The sequence below is a fragment of the Amphiura filiformis genome, chromosome 1 (assembly GCF_039555335.1).
Source record: "Amphiura filiformis chromosome 1, Afil_fr2py, whole genome shotgun sequence".
In the NCBI taxonomy this organism is placed as follows: Eukaryota; Metazoa; Echinodermata; class Ophiuroidea; order Amphilepidida; family Amphiuridae; genus Amphiura; species Amphiura filiformis.
The window spans coordinates 62,639,061-62,662,754 of record NC_092628.1 but is presented as its reverse complement, the minus strand read 5'-3'; the positions used below and the strand labels follow the sequence as shown (position 1 = coordinate 62,662,754).

The 23,694-nt window shown below is 40.1% G+C and overlaps 3 protein-coding genes and 1 non-coding gene across 4 annotated transcripts; 3 read left to right on the top strand and 1 right to left on the bottom strand.

The window, feature by feature from the left end:
- Positions 1–2,592: 2,592 nt before the first annotated feature.
- Positions 2,593–2,665, bottom strand: Trnay-gua (transfer RNA tyrosine (anticodon GUA)). Its single transcript has one exon. It is a non-coding gene; the product is annotated as a tRNA-Tyr (tRNA).
- Positions 2,666–5,614: 2,949 nt separating this feature from the next.
- Positions 5,615–6,708, top strand: LOC140162243 (uncharacterized). The gene is made up of 2 exons (XM_072185498.1): positions 5,615–5,683; positions 6,118–6,708. The coding sequence occupies exons 1-2, from the start codon at positions 5,615–5,617 to the stop codon at positions 6,706–6,708; spliced, it is 660 nt and encodes a 219-aa protein (XP_072041599.1).
- Positions 6,709–8,004: 1,296 nt separating this feature from the next.
- On the top strand, positions 8,005–9,189 carry LOC140162232 (uncharacterized protein F54H12.2-like). Its single transcript, XM_072185490.1, has one exon. The coding sequence runs from the start codon at positions 8,005–8,007 to the stop codon at positions 9,187–9,189; it is 1,185 nt and encodes a 394-aa protein (XP_072041591.1).
- Positions 9,190–12,022: 2,833 nt separating this feature from the next.
- Positions 12,023–21,547, top strand: LOC140150540 (carotenoid phi-ring synthase-like). The gene is made up of 8 exons (XM_072172574.1): positions 12,023–12,550; positions 13,298–13,417; positions 14,164–14,319; positions 15,928–16,080; positions 16,600–16,722; positions 17,361–17,509; positions 18,331–18,416; positions 18,846–21,547. Exons 1-8 carry the CDS (start codon positions 12,514–12,516, stop codon positions 19,579–19,581), a joined length of 1,560 nt encoding a protein of 519 aa, XP_072028675.1. The 5' UTR covers positions 12,023–12,513; the 3' UTR covers positions 19,582–21,547.
- The last annotated feature ends 2,147 nt before the right edge of the window (positions 21,548–23,694 follow it).

The window sequence follows — 23,694 nt, the reverse complement described above, 5'->3', positions numbered from 1 at the left end:
GAAAATAGGAGCGAAACACAACTGTACGGATCTGTGGTGCCACATCTGTCAAGGTAACTTTCCCGCCGGACATAAATGTTACATCAAACCACACGAAGTAAAGAAAAACGGTAAAGAAGACGACACGACTTTCTGCTACATTTTCTTTGACGTTGAAAGCCAGCAAGATACGGGAGTTCACAAACCGAACCTTTGCGTCGCTCAGAAAGTGTGCGAATCGTGCGCCGACCAACCTCTCCAAGAACCGTGCGACGTTTGCGGGGAAGATAAAGAAATGATTTTTAAAGGAGAGAGTTGTATGGAAGAATTCTGCCTCTGGCTATTCAAGGGAGAGAGTCATAAACACGCCCGATGTATGGCCCATAACCTGAAAGGGTACGACGGGTATTTTATCCTACAATTCCTCTACGACAACGCTATAAAGCCGAAAGTGATTATGAACGGCGCGAAGATCATGTCCATCACCGTACCGGGACCCGACATCGTGTTCAAGGACAGTCTTAACTTCTTTCCGATGCCTCTTTCCAAACTTCCCAAGAGTTTTGGCATCAAAGAATTATGCAAGGGCTACTTTCCGCACTTCTTCAATACGAAAGCAAACGAGAATTTCCGAGGGGAGCTACCTGCCGCTGAATTCTTCGACCCCGAGGAATGTCGGAAGATGGTAAAATCAGTTCTTGGCTTGGCATACGGCCGAAAAAGAGAAGGGATTGACGTGGGATCTGCAAGAGGAACTCTTGAAATATTGCGTCAGTGACGTCGATATCCTTCGTCGGTGTTGCATGAAATTCCGCGACATGTTCATGAGGGTTACCAAAACGAAAGAAGACGATCCCGGAGTAGACCCGTTAGATAAACCCCTCACTATCGCCGCAGCCTGTAATCTCGTATTACGAAGAAATTTTCTTCAACCAAACACCATCGCGATCATTCCACCTCACGCGTACGGTCCGAACCAGAACTTTTCCGCCGATTCCATACGATGGTTGACTTACGTGTCTCTCGAGGACGATATCGAAATACAGCACGCGATGAACGGGGGAGAAGTGCGGTTGAATGGAAGAGTGACGGTTGACGGTTTTTGTTCGCAGAAACGCAGAATCTACTCTTATCACGGATGTTTGTTTCACGGATGTCCCGACTGTTACGACGGGGATACCCTCAACCCTATCTCCAAGAAACCTATGGCTGAACTCTACCGGATAACTTTGTTCCGAAAGCAACAGTTGGAGGTCAATTACCCCGGGTACGAGATTATAGAAATGTGGGAACACGAATGGAAGGGGATTTGGAAAGATTTACCCGCCGACGTGAAACGGAAGATCGACGTTCCCGCCCATTTCGAACCCTTGGACCCGAGAGAGAGCCTGTACGGTGGTCGTACCGAAGCTACCAAACTCTTCCACCAAGTCAAAGACGGCGAGATCATCAGATACTTGGATTTTACCAGGTAAGTCGAAGCGTTGTCCTTAAAACTAAACATTTCGATTCGCGTATTTTTACCTATCAATGTCAACTAGTTGAAAAGAATGATAAGACATAACCTTTTTTATGTTCCAATTTTTGTGTCTTTCAGCCTCTATCCTTGGTGTAACAAGTACCGCCCCTATATCGTTGGTCATCCAAAAATCTACACGAATAACTTCAAGAATATTTCTTCTTACTTCGGATTGATACGGTGTACGGTCTTACCCCCTAGGTGGCTCTATCACCCCGTCTTACCGGCAAGGTGTCACGGTAAATTGATGTTCGCCCTGTGTGGAACCTGCATGGAAGAAAAACGGCAAGCCTACTGCCCTCATTCGAATAAAGCCCGAACGATCAGGGGTACGTGGGTGACCCTGGAAGTAGAAAAAGCCGTGGAGATGGGATACGTAATCGAGAATATCGAAGTCGTGTGGGATTGGGAGCAACGCGCGGAGTACGATAAAGAGACAAAGACGGGCGGATTATTCACCGAGTATATAGACCAATTTCTCCAATTGAAACAGGAAGCTAGCGACTACCCCGATTGGTGCGAGACCCCCGAAGATCAACGACGGTACATAGACGAATATTTCGAAAACGAAGGGATACGTCTGGACTCCGAGAATATCGAAAAGAACCCGGGCATGCGGTCGCTCGCCAAGTTGTGTCTGAACAGCATGTGGGGTAAGGTGTATTTCATTTTTACACCGTAAAACCTAATATTAAATGGCAGTAAATACACAACAGCTTCTCTTTGTATTCAGATAATAAGGATAATTCGTTATATTTTAATTTACAGGTAAATTCGCTCAAAGATCCAACATGAGTCAGACGGTTATTCTGGACGAACCCTCCGAAGTATACAAGTTATTGACGAGCGATAGCGTCACCGTCGACAATATTCGACTCATCAACGACGAAGTCATCGAAGTAACCTACCGGGAAGAAGGGGACTTTGCCCGAATTAATCCGAACACCAACGTCGTCATCGCGGCGTTCACGACTTGCCACGCCAGGTTAAAGTTGTATGAAGTCCTGGAAAAATTGGGAGATCGCGCTATGTATCAAGATACTGGTAAGACACTTCTTCGATAATAAAATAATTTTAAAAAATTAATTAAAAATTCCCCCCGCCCGGGTTCGAACCGGGGACATTTCGAACTACGGTCGAACGCTCTACCGACTGAGCTACGTGGGGCAGCCAGTTACTCGTACGACTAATTTATACTTATACCTCCTTTTTTGTTTTTATTTACAGATAGCGTCATTTTCCTCACGCGTCCTGGTGAGTGGGAACCTCCTACCGGCGATTACCTGGGCCATTTGACGGACGAGGTCGACTCCAAAGACGGTAACCACATCTCTACTTTCGTCACGGGCGGCTGCAAGAATTACGTATACAAATTGGATACGGGAAAGACGGTTATGAAAGTGCGCGGGATCACTTTGAACGTCCGTAATTCCGAACTGGTGAATTATTCCACCCTGGAACGTATGGTACGAGGTTTGAAGTCGACGGAAGCGAGCGAACGAGAAGAAAGGGTAACGGTAACCGATCCTCATCGAATCGTGCGTAACGTTAAAACCAAAAACATCGAGAGCCGGGTATCGAAGAAAGATTACAGAGTGGTCTTCGATAAGAGATGGATCGTGAATGGTTTCGAAACGCTACCTTACGGGTACGGAGTCTATAAAGGGGACGTTTAACGAGAGATTCTATCATTTACTATCGAGATGGAACGGTTGGAACACGTACGCGAAGATCCTCCTACCCCGTGTCTCTGTAAAGACAATTTGAAAAAATATTCGACTTTTCCTATATTAGGGCTGGCTCTTCTTCTCCTCACCAACACGGCTTTGACCATCACGCGACATCAAGGTGAGACGAGCGTCAATCTCTGTCACAATTTTACTCTGCCCTCCGCCCTTCCTTCCTTACATCTAGCTCGAACGAACGTCACTAACGTCAAGTTTAGGGAAGACTCAACGCACTGTCTCCCTCAACACACTCTTCACTTGGGAAAGGATATATACCTGAACGTCTGCGACTATCGCGACAGTATTCGCGTGGACATCAGACGGTTCACGGGTGACGTAAAAGGCGAAGGAATTCTACCTACGATACGCGGTATTTATCTCTCGTTGGAGCAGTGGGCGGTGTTAAAGGTTAATACGGACTTTGTAGATTACGTCGTAGAGAAACTCGAAAAACGTCGACAACTTTAGAATCACCATGGATGCTAGACTCATTCATCCGTACACTGCCATTGTTTCGGGACCTACGGGTTCGGGCAAAACTCAATTCGTCAAACGGATGATATCTGATGGGGATATGGTTGTAGACGGTCCTCCCGACAAGATTATTTGGTTGTACGGGGAATACCAGGCAGCGTACGATGAGATGCGTGAATCCATGGATAATATACGTTTTATAGAAGGATTTCCTCAGGATATGGAATCTCTGATCGATCCTTCGAAACGAAACCTCGTCGTCATCGACGATCTCATGGCGGAATTATCCGGAGATACCAGGGTGATGAACATGTTTACGAAAGGGTCTCATCATCGTAACATGTCCGTCATTTTCATCGTGCAGAATCTCTTTTTGGCGTCCAAACAATTTCGCACCATATCGTTGAACGCTCACTACATGATTCTCTTCAAAAATCCGAGAGATAACTCTCAGATTGTGCATCTAGCCAAACAGATCTTTCCCGGACGCGTCAAGTTCGTGCAAGAGAGCTTCGTGGACGCTACCCAACACCGATATGGATACTTACTGGTGGATCTGAAACCAACGACCCCCGAAGATTTGAGATTACGCACCGATATCTTCGACGGGTTGCGACAAACCGTCTACGTGCCGAGAGTATAAATGTCGTCGCGCGTATCGATCACGTTCATTCCTCTACAAACATGTCAAAGAGACTGAAGCAGAACGCCGACGCTCTCCGATATTTGGTCAAGTGTAATCCTCGTCAGAGAAAAGCCATCATACATCACGCCGACAATAGTCTGGTAGATTCGTTGTGCGAATGCGCGCTCAACGTACTCAAGGGACACGTTCGACTAAACGTTAAACAGAAGAAGAAACTTTCGATTCACAAACAACGTTTACGATCCTTAAGTAATAAAAAGGTGGCGCGCAAACGAAAGAGAGCCATTCTTAACCAGAAGGGTGGATTAGTCGGAGCTCTTCTAGCGCCCGTCCTAGGCACTATCGTAAGTCTATTGCTCAAGAAAAGAAAATGAAACACGCTAAAAAGATGATCCTCATCGACCCTCGCGAATTGGACCGGATAAACACCATGGTCGCCGATCGGGCTAGAACTAACGACGCGACGGGTGGAACTGAAAACGATACGAAACGCGTTCTGGACCGTACGGATCTTTCGTTGCACGACATGATGCAACTGTACCATCAAACTCTCCAACGATATCTGAAGAAGGATAAACGTAACAGAAAGGAACCGTTGAACATTTTGTTGAAACGCGAGGATCGCAAACTAAATCATTCTGAAACGCCAGTGGAAAGTATCGACGACGCTGAAACGGAGGCTGCTAAAATCGAACCAGTCGCTTCCCCGCAACAAGTTGACGACGCGGTAGAATCGGAATTATTGGAAACTTTACCAGCCTCTTTCGAAGCCAAAGCCAAGGCGTTCTTGAAGAATCTAAAACGTAATAGATCGAAAGGCATCCTAGATTGGTCCCCCGAAGGAGAAATCATCGTGTCCGGTACACAAGTACAAGGGTCCAATATGGTAGATCTTGTCCACGACGCGTTGAGAAATCGAAAAGGATACAAGAAACCGTTTGGCTGGGAATTGTTTAACGAAGCGTTAGCTCGCAACAACACTCCGGAGTCTCTCATCACTAATACGGCTAGACGTAACGCTTTACGAGATCGTAAAAATAAAGAACCGGGAGGAAAATCTGACGATTCCGAAGGGATATCGAGCGTTACACCTAAACGAAGACGCAGCGCGAGAACCCGGAAGCGTCGTAAATCCTCCCTGAATAGAAACATGTGGGAGATTTATTAATCTTTCGCAAAATAGGGCAAAATAAAAGTTTTTAAACGTAACAAAAATGAATAAAATGTCGTTGTTTTCTCTTTATTCGTCACATCGTCTCTGGACTAACCATGGATAGGGACGTGGACGATTACTTGAAGAGTTTATATTACGACGTATCGGGTCCGGGTAGTCTCGGGGTATAGAAAGATTGTATAGAAAGGTTAAACGAGAAGACGAGTTTCGACTGACTAGACGCGATATCGAGAATTGGCTCCTTACCCAAGACGCGTACACTCTGCATAAACCGAGTAGGAGGCGATTTCCCAGAAATATTTATTTCTCGGACGGTATCGACCAAACGTGGTAGATCGATCTCGTAGAATTTCAGAAATTGGCCAGATATAATCGAGGCTACAAATTCGTCCTCACCTGCATCGACGTGTTTTCGAAATTTGCTTGGGCGCGACCCTTGAAGGACAAGAAAGGACCTACCGTCGCCTCGGCGTTGAAAAATATTTTCGAAGAAGGAAGACAACCTACCCAGTTACAGAGCGATAAAGGGAAAGAGTTTCTAAATAAAGACGTGCAAAAACTCTTGAAAGATAAAAATATCCATTTCTTTACCACTCAGAACCCCGATACCAAAGCGGCTATCGTGGAAAGGTTTAATCGAACTTTAAAAGATCGCATTTTCAGGTACTTTACGAGAACGAATAGTTCCGAGTATCATCGCATCTTGCGAGACGCGGTCCACGGTTACAACGCCAGCTACCATCGCTCCATCAAACAAAGTCCCGCCAGCGTTAACAAAGACAACGAAAGCACCGTATGGAAGACTTTGTACGGAAAATATAAACGTTCGAGAAAATCGAAAAAACAGAATCTCCTCGAGTCCGGCGATCTGGTCCGCATCTCCGTCGAAAAACTTCCTTTCAGAAAAGGGTATCTACCTCAATGGTCCGAGGAACTGTTCGTGGTGGCGAAAAGGATCGATAGACGAATACCAGTGTACGTGTTGAAAGATTTCAACGACGAAGAAATCGAAGGCACTTTCTACGGCCGGGAGATTCAAAAAGTCACCAAGGACAAAGACGGTCTGTTTAAAGTGGAGAAAGTCATACGAAAGAGAAAACGGCAAGGCGTTACCGAATATTTCGTCAAATGGTTAGGTTGGCCCGACAAGTTTAACAGTTGGGTCGTGAATCTGGAAGATTCAGTATAATATTCACGCGTAACTGCCTCCAATCATCACTCGTAGTTCGACATCCGATCATGGCGGTCGACGCAGGAGAATTTTACGTTACGCTACCCAGCAACAGTTCATTCGATTATTACCCCGACAATACTCTGAACGATTTCACCACCAAGTTATTCAAGCCTATCGACCTGTCCGGTGATTGGGAAGTCGCTCTGACCGAAATTTCATTCCCTCACTCGTTCTACAATATCGTAGAACCTTTCAACAACGTACTCTACAGCGGAGATGGGACGGGAAGTAACCTCAAAATGTTTACCATCCCACAGGGTTATTACCAAAACCTGGAAGAGTTATCCCTGACCATACACGAGCTCATGGACGATCTCGGAAAAGAGAACGTGAAAATAACCTTGAATAAAAACACTCAAAAGGTCAAAGTGAGACTTCAAAACAACGCCTTTATCGAATTACATCGGCAGCTCTTGTCCATTCTCGGATTTACGGATAGAAACACCCTGATCGACGAAACTACCGAGGCGGATTTACCCATGGATCTAAACGGAGGGCTGTACTCTCTGTACCTCTACACCGATATCGTCGAAGATCAGATCGTAGGGGACGCGTTCGTGCCCCTCTTACGTTACGTTCACATCGATAAACGCGACGGAGTGGAAGTCGTTACGCGTACTTACCAATCCCCGCATTTCGTCAAGGTAAAGATGAAACGTTTCGATACCATCACCATGAGCGTCAGACAAGACACGGGCGAGAAGATTCTATTTCAGCGCGGCAAGATCATCGTCAAACTCTGTTTCAGAGCCGTCAAAACGGGATTCTTTAAAAGGTAAAACGTTACGATATAAACGTCATTATCATCATGGTTGGCAGACAACAAGGAGGTTACGTCCAGACGGGTCGCGGAGATTTCCCCGTTTTTAGGGGATCCCGAATGCAAAGGGGGTACGGGTTAGGAAGTATTCTCTCAGGAATGTTCAGAGCGGCCGTTCCTTTACTCAAACGTGGCGCTCAAAAGTTGGGTAAAGAAGCCCTAAGAACGGGAATCAACGTGGGTCAAGACGTATTGAGCGGTCAAAATCTAAGAACCGCCGCTCGACAACGTGGTCTGGAATCGGTACGAAACGTTCTTTCATCCAAGAAAACGACCGTTAAGAAGAAGAGGAATCAGCGTCGATCGTCTAAACAACCCGCTCGAAAAGGTATAAAGCGAAAGACTACCGGAAAATCGGTCATTTCATCGCGAGCTAAGCGAGCGAAAAGACCTCTGGATATCTTCGACCGTTAAGTCTACGTTACGCCAAAATGTCTCTCGTCAGTAACCACTCCTGCCCCTGTTCTAAAACGGAAACGGATCTATTCAGCGTTCCACCGACTCAGACCGATATACTAAGCAGTCAATTTCTCGAATATAAACCGTTGAACGCCGTGACGTCAGATGGACCGTTGGAATTTACGGTACCAGGATCTCCGGATGGTTACTTGGATCTGTCGCAAACTCAACTGTACATCAGGGCAAAAATCACGTTACCCGATGGAGCCGATATACCGCAAGACGCCCCGGTCGGACCTACGAACCTGTTTTTACATTCGATGTTCAATCAGGTGGACGTCCACTTGAACGATAGAATGGTCAGCGTCGCTTCCAACACTTACGCCTATCGCGCCATGATAGAAACTCTGCTCACTTACGGATCGGACGCTACGAGATCGCACTTGACATCGTCGCTCTTCTACAAAGATACCCCTTACAAAATGGATATCTGCGACCCCGCGCTAATAGACGATGAAGCTAACGTCGGACTGAAGAAACGTGCTCAGTTTACCCACAATAGTCGCGTGGTGGATATGGTCGGAATGATTCATTCGGACATTTTCTGTCAGGAAAAGTTTCTATTGGGAGGCGGAGTAACCGCCAAGTACCCTATTCGTCGCGTAGACGTCAAGAGTTTCTCGATCCCGCAAGGTAATCTCTCTTTCGTTCGAGAAAGCTTGTTTACTGGACAGATACCCAGGCGCATCATCTTTGGACTCGTAGATAATACCGCCTACAATGGAGCGTACGCCAAGAATCCGTATTTCTTCAAACATTTCAACTTAAACTACCTCGCTCTACACTGCAACGGAGAAACCATTCCGTGGAAACCCCTCAGACCTCGTTTCGAAGAAGCCGACGCTCAACCTACCCATCAAGGACATATAATGGCTTATCAGACGTTGTTTCAAGGCACAAGCAACCTGCACAAGGACCGAGGCGTACAGATAGCCAGGGAAGATTACGCCGGAGGATACACACTGTTCGCCTTTGATCTATCGCCGGATGCGTCTGACGACGCTCACCTCAATCTGTTACGCAACGGATCGGTTCGTCTCGAATTGCAGTTCCAAGTACCCCTTCCTAACACGGTCAATCTGGTCGTCTACGCCGAGTGGGATTCCATGCTGGAAATTACCAAATCTCGCAGCATCGTCATCGATTACGATCATTAAGATGGATACGGTAGATTTGCTTCGATGCGTCAAATCCGATCCTATCGTACGTGACATATTCGGAAATGTTTTACCGCGGGATAAACTTCATATCAAGATCGAAAAACCCTTTCCACGAGCGTACATCGTTAACACGGATACCAGTAAGGAACCCGGGAAACATTGGGTCGTTTTTTACTTCGAAAACGAACGTTACGCCGATTTTTTCGACTCTTACGGAAACGCTCCCAATCATCTAGCTTTTGAATTTGAGACTTTTCTGAAACGTAACGTGGAGAATTACGAGCATAATACCAAAATGCTTCAAAGTGATTACAGTACCGTCTGCGGACAATTTTGCCTCTTTTACCTTTATCACCGCTGTCGCGGTTACGATACCCGAGAAATTGCTCGAATGTTTTACAAAGACCCCGAGATCAACGATATACTGGTCAATGAATTTATCAACGAAAAGTACGACGCTGATTTCGAAGTGACGGATTTAGAGTATTTAGTAAACCAGATCGCTCGACCCTTTATGGAGTCGAGCCGTAAAAAGTAGTTATTAGATTTTAATAAAGAATAAAGATAGATTAATTATTAGTATTATTCTTAAATGTTCTTAATAAAGGTGAAAGAATAAGAAACCATTCTCGTGTATCTCGTTTTTTCTTGTTTGTCAAACGTTCCTAAATATTAACGCCCCTAAATATTAACGTCCCTAAATATTAACGGCGATTCAAAATGGCGGTATTTCCGGTTGACCTTTCAAAATGGCGGTACTTCCGGTTGACCTTTCAAAATGGCGGTATTTCCGGTTAACCTGTTCAAAATGGCGGTATTTCCGGTTGACCTTTTCAAAATGGCGGCACTTCCGGTTGACCTTTGACATCACTTGACCTTTGACCTCGTGACCCGGAAGATGTCCTGGAAAGCGTATTTACTACTAAGACCTAATTTTTTTTAAAAAAAAAAAAAAATACATATCTACAATACGAAAGGTCAAAATTTTCAATTGATCGTCGGCTTTTCATCCCACCTACATACACTTTAAGTATAAATCATCAGATTTATAAAGTTTACTTCAAGTACTGTTAAATATCAAAATATCAATTTTAATGATTTGCCATAAAATTTGTATTAAATTGCGAATTTCAAAAAATCAAAATTATTTGATATCAGAATGACATTCTTCGCATTCAGAATGCAATTCGATATATGTCTGATGTGCTCTAATGTCCCAAAATAAATACTGTCCAAACGTTCATACCCCAGCCCTTAAGCCTACACTTGAAGGAAATTGCACTTGGTGTTGGTTTTCATTATTCATATGGGCGCCCAGGCCCGTACGCAGAATTTCATGAGGGGGGGGGCTGATTTTGAAAAGTGGACTTTTTCCAAGGGGGGCGATTTTGTGAAAGTGGACTTTCTTCCCAAAATTTGGACCTTTTTTGTCAAAAAAAGCATTAAAAACTGATTTTTTTTGCTAGCTACGCTCGCAAATTCTGATTGGGGGACTTTTTGTTTACTTTCCAAATTTGCCCCCCCCCACCGTACGGGCATGTGGGCGCCTATCTGTAAAAATAGCCCCGCCCGTTTCTTCCAGCCGGCCGCCGATTGTGGGCTTTAGATTTGTAAATTGATTTGTGTTTTCCACAATTCGTTTATAATTGCAAATATTGTGAAATATTTATGTGCAAAGGCCTGTGTTTTATTTAAATTTAAGTAAGTTGGGTTTCCGTCAGTAGATTAGGTTAGTAATTAATTTAGGATATACTTTTTTATTTTGCTTTCTTTGGACAAATCGGGCCTTCATTTGTACTTTTGGTCCATTTTATGATGCCAATATCATGGTTGTTTGCTAAATGTTTTTAAAATGTATTGACTGATTATGAATAAAAAAACCACATTTTCATACAGTTCTCTAATATCAAAAGAAAATTGAGAAATTAATGAAAAAATAATGTCACGAAAGAAAATGTTATGTGCAAACTATGAAAAGAGACTGAAGAATGAAATAATGAATTAATCATTTTTAGTGTTTGAAATTCCATTTTTAGTGCCCTCATTTGAATGTGTTTTCTGTTCTTTATTCAATATCCATTCGTGGAACATTTTTTTGTCTGTTTTTGCTTTGCATTGAATCACACTTTTTATTATGATGTTAAGGGCTGGGGTATGAACGTTTGGACAGTATTTATTGTGGGACATCAGAGCACATCAGACATATCGAATTGCATTCTGAATACGAAGAATGTCATTCTGATATCAAATAATTTTGATTTTTGAAATTCGCAATTTAATACACATTTTATGGCAAATCATTAAAATTGATATTTTGATATTTAACAGTACTTGAAGTAAACTTTATAAATCTGATGATTTATACTTAAAGTGTATGTAGGTGGGATAAAAAACCGACAATCAATTGAAAATTTTGACCTTTCGTATTGAAGATATGGATTTTTTTCCCAAAACACCAAAAAAAATTAGGTCTTTTTGAGAAAAAAATCCATATCTTCAATATGAAAGGTCAAAATTTTCAATTGACCGTCGGCTTTTCCTCCCTGCTACATACACTTTAAGAATATGTCATTAGATTTATATAATTTACTTCGAGGACTGTTATATATCAAAAATTTGAAAAATATCAAATTTTTATAATTTGTCATAAAATTTGTATTATATTGTGATTTTCAAAAATGAAAATTATTTGATATCAGAAAGACATGCTTCGTATTCAGAATGCAATTCGATAGGTCTGAGGTGCTCTCATGTCCCACAAAAATACTGTCGAAACGCAATAAACGCTCATTTTAGATCCCTTAACAGACTGAGGTCTCTGTTTTATATCATTTCGTTATCAATACATTTATTTTCTGTCGCAAACAAATCGGTCACGTGGTTTATTTTATTTATCATTGAGAACAATATCTATTTTCTGTCGCATATTGTCCTTATAAAAAAATTGTGCCCTTTCCTACTTTCGTTAGTAAATATTTGTTTTCTGAAACGCTGAACATCGACCCCGGTACAAACAAACGATTGCGTAACTCCCATACAAACAATCACTTCCGGGTTTCCCTACATGTGGTTTTGTGGTTCGTGCTACCATTGGTGAGTAACCCTGAGATCATGGGCAGCTCTGTTGAGAGTTGTCAGTGTGCTTCATTTCGGCAGTCTACAAGCAGTATCAATACCTACTTTCGTTTCCACGATTTCACATTCTACAAAAGAAGAACATAAACTATAATGCTCAGCGAAGTTTGGCTATTCTAATATCAATAAACGGCACAGCGGACCAGTTTTGAAATAAGCCCAAGTTGAACATAAATCAGCAATATTATGCCGAAGTTGTGGGTAACCATTACGTGTGCTGTTGGTAAGTAAACTCTTTTTTCATTTGTTGGTACCAGAATAATCACCTAAGAATAATAATAGTCTTCACCCGGTTGTCTTCGCGAGAATCAATGTTTTAACCTACAATGTACTGTAGCCTTGATAACATTCCAAAGAATAATGGAAGTAAATGGCTGTGTAAGATGCAGAGCTGAGTAAGTGGAAGACGTGATCAACATAGCTATTTTTTAATATAAATAACTGGGTAAAGTTCTACCCCTGAGTCATATACATACACACACACAATTGTAGGGTCATTCAAAGTGCATTGTAGAAATCTTTCATCTTATAAAAGGTCACATTCTCAGCCAAATAATCGCTATTCTTAGCCAAACACTGAACATGGTGAGGTCATAACAAGGCCAACTTTCTATTAATGTTATTGATGCCGAGGACTTTTGAATTATACAGTCATTTGTTTTGTGACAAAAAAAAAATGAATGGTTACTATTGTTTGATGACCATCAGAAGGAACAGTGATCTGAATACAGTAAAAACCAAGTGGTTGAACTATAGAGGAACAAAAATCATCATTGGATAGTTTTTAGTAAAAATGAATGATAATGATACATTCACAACAAATAAAACAAACAAAAAAACTTAATTCTTAGACTTACTTATTCAAGTTCTTAAAACAAATTACATTCTCTCATTCTAATATCGAGCAGTTAATAAAGGCTAACTTTTTATGCCATTCATGACACTGTCATCCTGGTGTTTATATTTTCAGGAGCATTAATAACTGCCCTTCTGATAGGTTTTCCTAAATCACCAGTAGTCATCCCACCAACCAATCCACATGATGCGGAGAGATTGCCACACGGTACCAAGAAAAGTGTTCTAATCATAGGTAAATATATATAGAAATCATAGGTAAATGTATAGAAATCATAGGTAAATATATAGAAATCATATGTAAATATACAATTCATAGATAAATATGTACCAAATTAATAATAAGTAAATATACACAAAAATCCAATTGGCTAATGAAAATACATTTTGATCACCATTTCCTAACCATTCATAAAAAAGAATCTCTGAAGAAATCTTAATTTTGATAGCTGAAAAGGCTGGCAATTCTTCATAATTTGCTTATATAGGGTGAATAAATTATGCAAATTAAAACATTACTCATGAAGAGTGTACTTTTGCCCCTTACATCTAACAAAAGTTTGCAACTAAAGTCATACGCATTGATTTAGTGGATAGAAATGCTATATAACTCAAGTCACAAACCGAGAATTATTTGCATTTTTAGAACTATCTTTGTTATGTCTTTTTTGTTACCCAGACTGTTTTTTATGAACCATCACAAATATTTATGCACCCCAAAAACTTAAGTGTTGAAAATAGCATGTTCTGTTACCAGAGGACCACTTCATTCCAACTGGTATTATTTTCAACACTTTTCTGCTAGTAACCATGGTAACACAAGTGTTAACCCTGATTGGTGTGGTCTTAATTATCTTTAAATAACAACAAAAAAACATTTTACCTCGAAAGGTAATCTCATTTTTTGTTGGTATTTAGTTTGTATTGTTTAGTTTTAGATTATCAAAATGTGAACTTCCTGACAACATTTTCTTTATTCAGGGGGTGGTGTTGCTGGTTTGTCTGCTGCATTCGAATTAGCAGAGCGTGGTTATGATGTCACCATTAGAGAAGCAAGCAGTCATTTGGGTGGAAGGATTAAAACTACTCAAGTTGAAAAATTAGGAAGGTCATTCCATGTTGACACAGGTCATCTAGGTTAGTATAACATGACATTTTAAACTTTGCAACTTAAAGTTTGAGTATTAAAAATGCAACATAAACTGCTGCTATATAGTTCTATCATCTTGCATTAGTAGGCCTACCCAGGGGGGGTCACTCCCATTGTGGCCTGTACACCATCCGCAATAATGAACTTTTGAAAAGCACCCTAAACAAGGATTTAACCCTTGGCTAAAATGATACCCTTTTCACACCCTAAACAGGGATTTTATTCCTTGTATCAAATTTCATACCCTAAATTTCATTTCCGCGTATTACCAATTTTTATGCCTCCACCGCGAGGCATACTGTTTTTGCAATGTCCGAGCTTCTGTGCTTCCGAGCTTCCGTCCGTCCGTCCGGATGCTGTATCTCGGGCATGGATTGGCGGATTGATTTCAAATTTTCAGGATAGGTGGGTCATGGTCAAAAACTCTGGCTACTTTTTTTTGGGTGGGGTTCAAGGTCATATACTGAGGTCAAAGGTCATTTTTAAAATTGTCAAATTACTAAAAACTGTCGTATGGGCATGAAACTTGGTGGATACAGTCAACATCTAGAGCCAAATTTTTGGAAGGTCATTTCGGGGTCATCCAGGGTCACCCAGGGGTCATCTAAGGTCAAATTACTAAATATTGTCTTATGGGCATGAAACTTGGTGGGTACAGTCAACATTTAGAGTCAATTTTTTGGAAGGTCATTTTGGGGTCATCCGGGGTCACCCAGGGGTCATCTAAGGTCAAATTAATAAAATTGGTCGTATGGGCATGAAACTTGGTAAGTGCAGTCAACATTTAGAGCCAAATTGTTGGAAGGTCATTTCGGGGTCATCCGGGGTAACCCAGGGGTCATCTAAGGTCAAATTACTAAATATTGTCTTATGGGCATGAAACTTGGTGGGTACAGTCAACATTTAGAGTCAATTTTTGGAAGGTCATTTTGGGGTCATCCAGGGTCACCCAGGGGTCATCTAAGGTCAAATTAATAAAATTGGTCGTATGGGCATGAAACTTGGTGGGTACAGTCAACATTTAGAGTCAAATTTTTGGCATGTCATTTTGGAATCATCCAGGGTCACCCAGGGGTCATCTGAGGTCACATTACTAAAAATGGATTTGTACACATTTAAATTGCCCCATGGTGGAGGCATCCCACTCGACGCCTTGCGTCGAAAACCGCGACGTTTCTAGTTCATGTTTTTGACACCCTAAACATGGTACACGCGTATTGTGCCTACCCACGAAAAAGTACGCTTTTTACGTGTTTTCATTATCGCGGATGGTGTACAGGCCACAATGGGAGTGACCACCCCCCCGGGGGCCTACCACAAATAGACTTGAAGTGATCCTTGTCTCTGAGTAACTTATTTATCTGTACTTAATTTTGCTAAAGTATTTCAAAGTTTTACATTTAATTAAAAACAATAATCCTAGAAATTGAGGCAGGAGGGGATGAGACCCCCAAAAAAAAGAATAAATATATTTTCATTTGATGGAGCAAGAAGTTTTAAGCAACTTGTTTGTTAAGTATGTCTCCAGAAATTAAGAATCAATTATTTTGTGGATCAAATAACAAATTAACACTATTTTGATATTTTTTTACCAGGTGTGTTCCACAATTATCACCAATTCCATGACATACAAGAACGCCTTGGAGTGCAGCATCATTTCTATCCTGTAGATGCTACTGACATTGAATTTAGAGACTACCAGAGAGAACACATCTACACATGGGAGCCATGGCCATTGAATATCATGGGTAAGTCGGCTTTTAATTACTCTAAGATCAACCTAATTTTCATAAATTACAGAGAGAAAAAGACACGTGCTGTCTAGTCAACTTGATTGCTCGGCACATTGTTCCTCAACTGTGTTTATTTTGCTATAAAAAAAACCCAAAAAACATGTGTAGCATAAATAAATAGGGCCACCTGACTTCAATAGCTATCATTTACTTGCATCAAAGAGACACTTGATCTTGGTGGCGCAACTGTAAGCAAAATATGAGATGGTTTGAGTAGAGACCCATCGCTATATGAAAAGTTTACAACTTTTCCCAGTTTTTAAAGAAAAATTGGGAAAATTAAAAAAAATACACGACTCATCCATAAGGCCTAGAAAAAGGGATCAATGAAACTCCAAATGGCCAAAATGTGACCTATGTCTGTGGCACATCCCAGTATGGTCATTTTACTGAGTAAGCCCCACTGCAGGTCCTATTGTGTTGCCATCTCTGATGGATTGTAGACAAGTTCAAGTTTGTTTCATTTCCTTACAGGTCTGATAATGAGAAGCCCCAATTTGAGTATCTTGCAATCAATGTATTGGATTCATGCAGGATTTGACTTTGTCAACTTTGACTACACCAAAGTATATCAAAAGTTTGGACACATGAATTTTGGTAAGTACAACATCAACAACAACAAAAACAACTACTACACTACCAGCTTCGTATTGAGACGCCAGCATTGTTTACCCTGTCACCAATGTACCTTAGCTGGTACCAGGAGAGTACCAGTGTAGTACCTGTGCAATACCATGAATACCACTGCTGGTGGGTCCTGTACAGTAGCAGCATTAGTACTATATAGGTACTCTGTATTGCATGTACCAGTCAGATACCTTGTCTTATTCTTATTGTGCAGGTGGCCACAATAAGAATTGTAGTATACCAGAGAAGATGAGAAGAAGTATGTGGGAGGTGTACCGTGAACTCGCAAAGCCAATTATTGTATTAGTCAGAAGTGGTTCCTGAAGTGGGTGTAATCCTATTCGTTATCAATAGGCGGCAATGCACATTGCTCGTTTGAAGAGGAGCTCTCTCCTTTTCTTCTCATCTTCTCTGAGTATACACAACAAAGTTAAGTACAATGACCAGAACAACTGTGACAAGAAGCATAATATTCAATTTAGCATTCATAAGGTAAATACTAGTAAATATTAAACAAGCAAACAAACAAACAAACAAAAACAACATTCAATATAGCAGTTGTTGTCATGCCATAATTGATTTTGTTTTGCCAATTTTTGTGCACACAGATGATTACGATAAAGCCAGGAATTTGCATCCACCATTCGCAGCAATCATACTGAGACCAGCTTTAGCTATGACATTCAATGATCCAAAGAAATTCAGTGCAGCTGAGTTTCTACTCTACTCGCATTTCTTTTCAATTAGTAATCCTAAGGTGAGGTCACTTAAATAATGCATGTATTTAGGGGTACGTGTAGGAGTGGAATGTATGCATAAACAAAGAAATATTTAGACCATCGACAGCCCATCCCTAACCATGGTGTTAGATGGAGCCACATATCCATGGTGATTTTGAGCGGACTACAGGAGTTACTATAATAGTGATAATAATGCAACTATAATTTCTGTCCCTTGCATGTCTTGGAAATTGATCATAGACCTGTTCCAGCACATACCTTTTGAACCCAATGGTTGTATTGAGAAAAATTAAAAAAAATTTGGGATCCTTTGGAATATACAACTAATTTGATATACAACTGTAAAACCCTATTGGATCACTTTTGGGACATGTACTGCAAAATTGTTTGGGATAGGTTTTTACGACTGGTGTTCATAACAATAAGGAAGTTTTAGAGGGTCGCCGTCGGACAAGTAAACCTGTTTGTTCTCTGTTGACAAGGAGCAGTCCTCAGTGAATGGCTCTTTTCAGAGCCACCAAACCTTTTACATTAGCAGATAAGTGAGGTATGCTTGTTCTGTTGACAAGGGGCAGTCTTCAATGAACAGATCTTTTCAGAGCCATTAGTTGGCAAGGGGCAGCCTAGAGGCCTCAACCTTGACAGTTCTAAACTTGCCCGATGGAGAATGAAAACTTACTCATTGTTTAATGCTAAATGCTCATGGGTGCTACAGTGTCACTACAGATTCTTATATGTAGGTCTCCGGGATATAGAAAACGCCAAAAAACATTATGCGGAAGCTACTTTTGGGTTTTGGTTTAGACACCATTCTAAGTATTATTTTTCTGTTTTAAAGGCTAACAGGAAGGATATGGCAGTTCATAATTCTCAAGATGCGATACTGGATGCATGGGTGAACAAACTGAAGTCTCTGGGAGTCAGGTAGGTCACTAAACTGGTCTTCAACTTAGTCTTGAGTTGAGATGAAGGTAATATATCTGAGGCAGTGCAATTTGTAGTAACCTAACTGACCAGTACCTCAGAGGACACAATTTACAGGTCCACAAAAGCATGCAGGAAAATATACATGTGTATAAAATAAGTAAAACATGTCTTCTGATATAAAAGTTGCATTGTCTGATAAAGATCTGCTACCAAACGTGATGCAATATAAGCAAAATCAGGAACAAGCAATGAAAACAAGCACACAAGTTACTGTACTTGATCATCATATAGTAATTCCTTGCCTGTTCTTGCTGTAATACTGACATAAACTCCACTTATGATTTGTATTTTACCAAAACTTTTAATGTTTGCTAGTGACAAAGAAGAGACTTTAACATCTTTTTATACTTTTATATTTTTTAACAGAATTGAATTGAATTCACAAGCGGAGGGATTGGTGCTTGATTCCCAAACCAATCGCGTAACAGCAGAATCCAGCCATCCAGATGAAGTCTATGACCACACCATAATTGCCACAGATATACCAGGAGTGAAACACATCTTCCAAAACACTATCTCATCAATATCACCAAATACAGACATTTACAAGATCCTCACAAACATTTCTGACCGTACAATCAGCAAAGTGACACTAGCTCCGCCATACAAGCTGCTTTGGGTGTGGTTTGATAAGCAGTTGGATGATACCAATACACCTGTTATGTTACAGACACCGGAATTCTCTCCCCTCTCCTGCATAACTCAACTTCATCTCTTACAAGAGGAGTTTATACAGTGGGCCAATGAGACAGGTGGTAGTGTCTTTTTATTTGATCTGTATGTATGGAACAGTGGCAATATAGATGATGCTAAACTCTGGCAATTCATTTCACCAATTGTCAATGATATTTATCCTGAAATTTCTGACAGAAAATTCAAAGTTCTTGATTTCCATGTCGATACTGGGACTACACACCCAGCATATTTGAAAGATGTGGAAAAATATCGCCCTCGTGCAACACTTGCAAATGAACTGGGAATTCCTAATCTAAGTTTTGCAGGGGACTGGTTACATACAGACTACCCCTCTGTGTTTATGGAACGTGCTGTTTTTCTACTGGGAGAGAAGCAGCCAATCAGGTGTTGTTATCAGATCATGTGAGACAAGTACCATTAACAGCAACCAATAGTAGAGGCCCTGGATATTTATAACTTGCTCCACCCCTGAGAACATTAACCTTTTATGAAGCAGCATTCTTTTTGTAAGCTGTCCCAGTCCAAGGTTTTACAGTGGAAATTTCAATTGAATGAACACAGCCTGACATTGTGTGACGATATTTTTGTTTTTTGGGGGGCACACTGCACAATGTATGCCAGCATCTGTGACTGTACATGCGTAACGCAGAAGGGAATCTAACCATGCCAATGCACTCAAGATTGGTTAGTATTGTATCGAAAGTCATTCGTCTGTGTTGTAGTTTGAAATACGTAACATGATTACGGTTGGATCGTGTTCAGCTGTTGAAAGCTGTGTTTATTCAATTGAAATTCCTAGTATCCCAGTGTGCACAGGTTAGGATTTTGATGTTGAATCAACGTTGATACAACGTCAAAGTTTCAACCTAACCTGATTTCATCCTAGAGGTTAGTTGAATCAGGTTAAAATTTCAACCTGATTTCAACCAACTTTCAATGCAAAAATTAAGGAGGTTGAAGTCAGGTTGAAGTCCATTTGTAAATACAATGTGATTTCAACCCAATTTCAATGTCAGGTGTTCCCACTGGGATACTATATCAAAACTTTTTGATTCTCTCCACGTAAAGCTATAGCTGGTATCTGACTGGGGTCCCACAGACTACTACAGATTATTCGCCAACAGCCAAAGTCCCTGTGCGTTGTACACTGAATTCTCCGTAATCATGAGGGCAGATTGTTCGATCGTGCATATCTAACAAATCATGGCAGCATTACTCGCCTTTGCATTATGCGACAGAGCATTGTGTGTCTTCGCATTTGCTGTAAAAATATGCGGCAGGTGCGTAGCAGTTTTGAATGTCACACTTCATGGAAAGATTGACCCTCATTAACGGGCGATGCTGGGATTTTACCTGTTGGTGAATAGTCTGCAGTAGTCTGTGGTCCATCCCACCCAATATGATGCTAGCGTAAAATGCTTGAAAACTATATATCACAATATAAGACAAGTGTGTCATGAATAATAGTTTGTTTTATTTATTGACATGTGTACATGATTGTATATTGCATCTAGGCTTGACATGAACAAACATTCACATATGTGGCTGCTCATTTACATAGTTGGAATAAATTGGCTATACAACATTGCACTAGAATAGACATATAATATTATTGGTGCTATCAAAACAATACAGAGCAACTGATTATCATTGGTAACACAGCAGAATCCTGCCTACTAGACAGAGTACCACATATCTCAAATGCATCATCAGGCCTATTTGAAGCCATGTACTATCTGATTTGTGGTAACTGGTAACCTAGTCATTGTCTAGATATGCACACAAACAAATCACCAATATAATGTACACCCTAGCTGACACACCATGGTTACTCTGTGTGCAAGGTACCGTTACAGATCTTCTGTATCAGTACTCAAAATAAGCCAACATCTTTAAGGGCCCATGGCCCTTGAAATGTATGGGCCCTCATCAATGTTAACAGGCCAGGACTTGAATTGTAATTTTGTATGTTACACTGGTCCAAATATTTGTAACACTTTGTAAGAGTAAACAACAGGTACCCAGCAAACACAAAACATTTAAAAAACATTTTAAACAGGCAAAGCTTTGAGACACAGGATTAAATTATGATGGCCTTATCAAAAAGTAATTTTAAATGTTACGAAAACATTTTATACCCTTTATATAACCTGACATTTAAATGTTTTCTGACCACCTTTTGCGAAAAATGTCAAAAACGTTTTGTATTTGCTGGGTAATCAGCAGGCCTACAGTGATTTTCAGACTTTTGGACTGAGGGCCCATCTTATTTCAAGCACTACTCTGAATGCGAGAACATTTAGTCCCATTCTGGTAACCTTAGAGACATCTAGCTATGTATACACTGAAAGCATTTCTTGCAAAGACTCTGTCCTGTAATTTAAAAAAAAAAAAAGTAGTTTTAATCCCCAGAAATTAGTACTCTGTTTACAAAAATCCTAAATTATTATTACTTACAGGCTGATTCAAAAAGAAGTAAACTCATGTTTAAGAAAATATCATTGGAAAGGGCAAATTCTAAATGTCTAAATAAAGAATTATTGTAATTGCTCACAGCAACTCCAAGTTATACTAATTTGAGTATAACCACCCATTTTTGTAGCTGTAGATGGTTTCATTTGTCAGGTAGTGCAGTGTATTGCTTGGTAAGGCGCAATATTCAATATAACAAAATGTGACAAACAAATTATGTGAAGATTATGAATTTATGTCAAACAGTGCAATATTATTTTAATATAATTGCTATGAACTATTTTGCAGAGATGTTTGCATGAGAACTGCATTGCGCAATGTACATGTATTAAGTTGCTTTTTATATTTATAAAGAGAACGCCATCAAAAACTTAACAGTCCGAGAGGCACAAGAGATCCAATATTTACTTACAATTTTGTTCATTTAATGTTGTCAGTATTTATGTTTTAGAATTCATAACATTGTTTGTTGAATATCAATTGAAAGCAAAAGTTGTCCTTTCAAAAATAAATCCTGTTAACACTTTATTGATTCGGCGAAATAGATGAAAATCGATCAGTCGTGTGCAGCTACTAAAACCGAGTATTTTTATTCAAATGGGTGTAACTTGAGTTTGCGATGAGCAAATACAACATTTTTTAAATCTAAATGTTGAACATCTGCTCTTTCCCATGACATTTTCATTTATAGCAGATTCTTTATAGGGCCTGTAGTTACAGCCCTGCAAACATGAGTTTACTTCTTTTTGAATTGGCTTGTAAATAATAATAATTTAGGATTTATCAGTCCTTATTTCTGGGATCAAAAATCAGCTTGTAGTCTGATTACATGTTAACCAAGTACCTGTCATGAACAAAAATTGGTTAAATTTCTTTATATTGAATTCAATGTTTATTTTTTTACAAATATTGAGTTCAATGTTAAAGTTTGACTTTTGTGTACATATAAGAAAAAAGTTTGACTCAAATTATGAAAGAAATTGAACCATTTTGAGTACTTTTCTTTGAAATCTGTACATTTAATTTACACTTTATTTACAGAATGTTGACAATGTGTTTAGAACACAGAAATATTGAAATATATCACTAAAGCTTTGCTTTATTCACTGAGATTGTTTTTTTTTACATTTGTCAAATAAATTTCTGACATTAATAATAATGTTGATTGTCTTACTGCAGTGTTCAATATTAGCAAATACAGCCTTAGTAATTATGTGTGGATATATCTTAAACAACAAACATACACAGCCTCCACTATAAGAAACTCCATAGCTCAGTTTTATCATGTTTACTTCCTAAAATTCTTGTCCTCAGTTCCAAAGTTGTCATCAAATTATGGTATGCCTCATTGCCACTCCTAGGTTAATTACATTAGTAGAGGACCACAGAGGTGTACTCAAAGTTTCACCACATACTCTGTGATACTGGATCGCAATAAACTGTTGTACTGTAGAAAGTATTTCTCAAGATGGGTCGATGTCCAATTATTAGTCCCAAATAGGCAAGCCTATAACTGAGTCTTGAATACCGGTGTGTGGTGTGCTCATTACACTTAAAATAAAAACAAGGCCAGTGGCTGGCTGATCAATGTATAGATCAAAATGATTCAACTTATACATGTATAAAAACTTGAAATGTTGATAGGGAAGTATGCTCACTTTAGGCATAATTGGGACTCGAACCTGGAACCACATCGTGAATGTATCAAGTATTGCATGCATCAACCCATCAGCAAAAGTGTCCTACAATTACACCAGGATTGAGTTCTTGCTTACAGTTACCCAACTAAGGTATTTGGCTGTGTAACTGGTATATTTTGGCTATACCATCCTATTACCAAAGGTTCTATAAAGTAGTCCATGATGCATGATGCGGCTTATGGTTATACCCATAATGGAGGCATTCAGCTGTGTAAATGGTATATTTGGCTGCAGTTTTCATTATTTTCATACGATTAAGAGTCACATATACATCAGCCACCATTTTTGACTATTATGATTATATTATGGTCATGGACATTACTATGGAAACCATAATAGATACAATA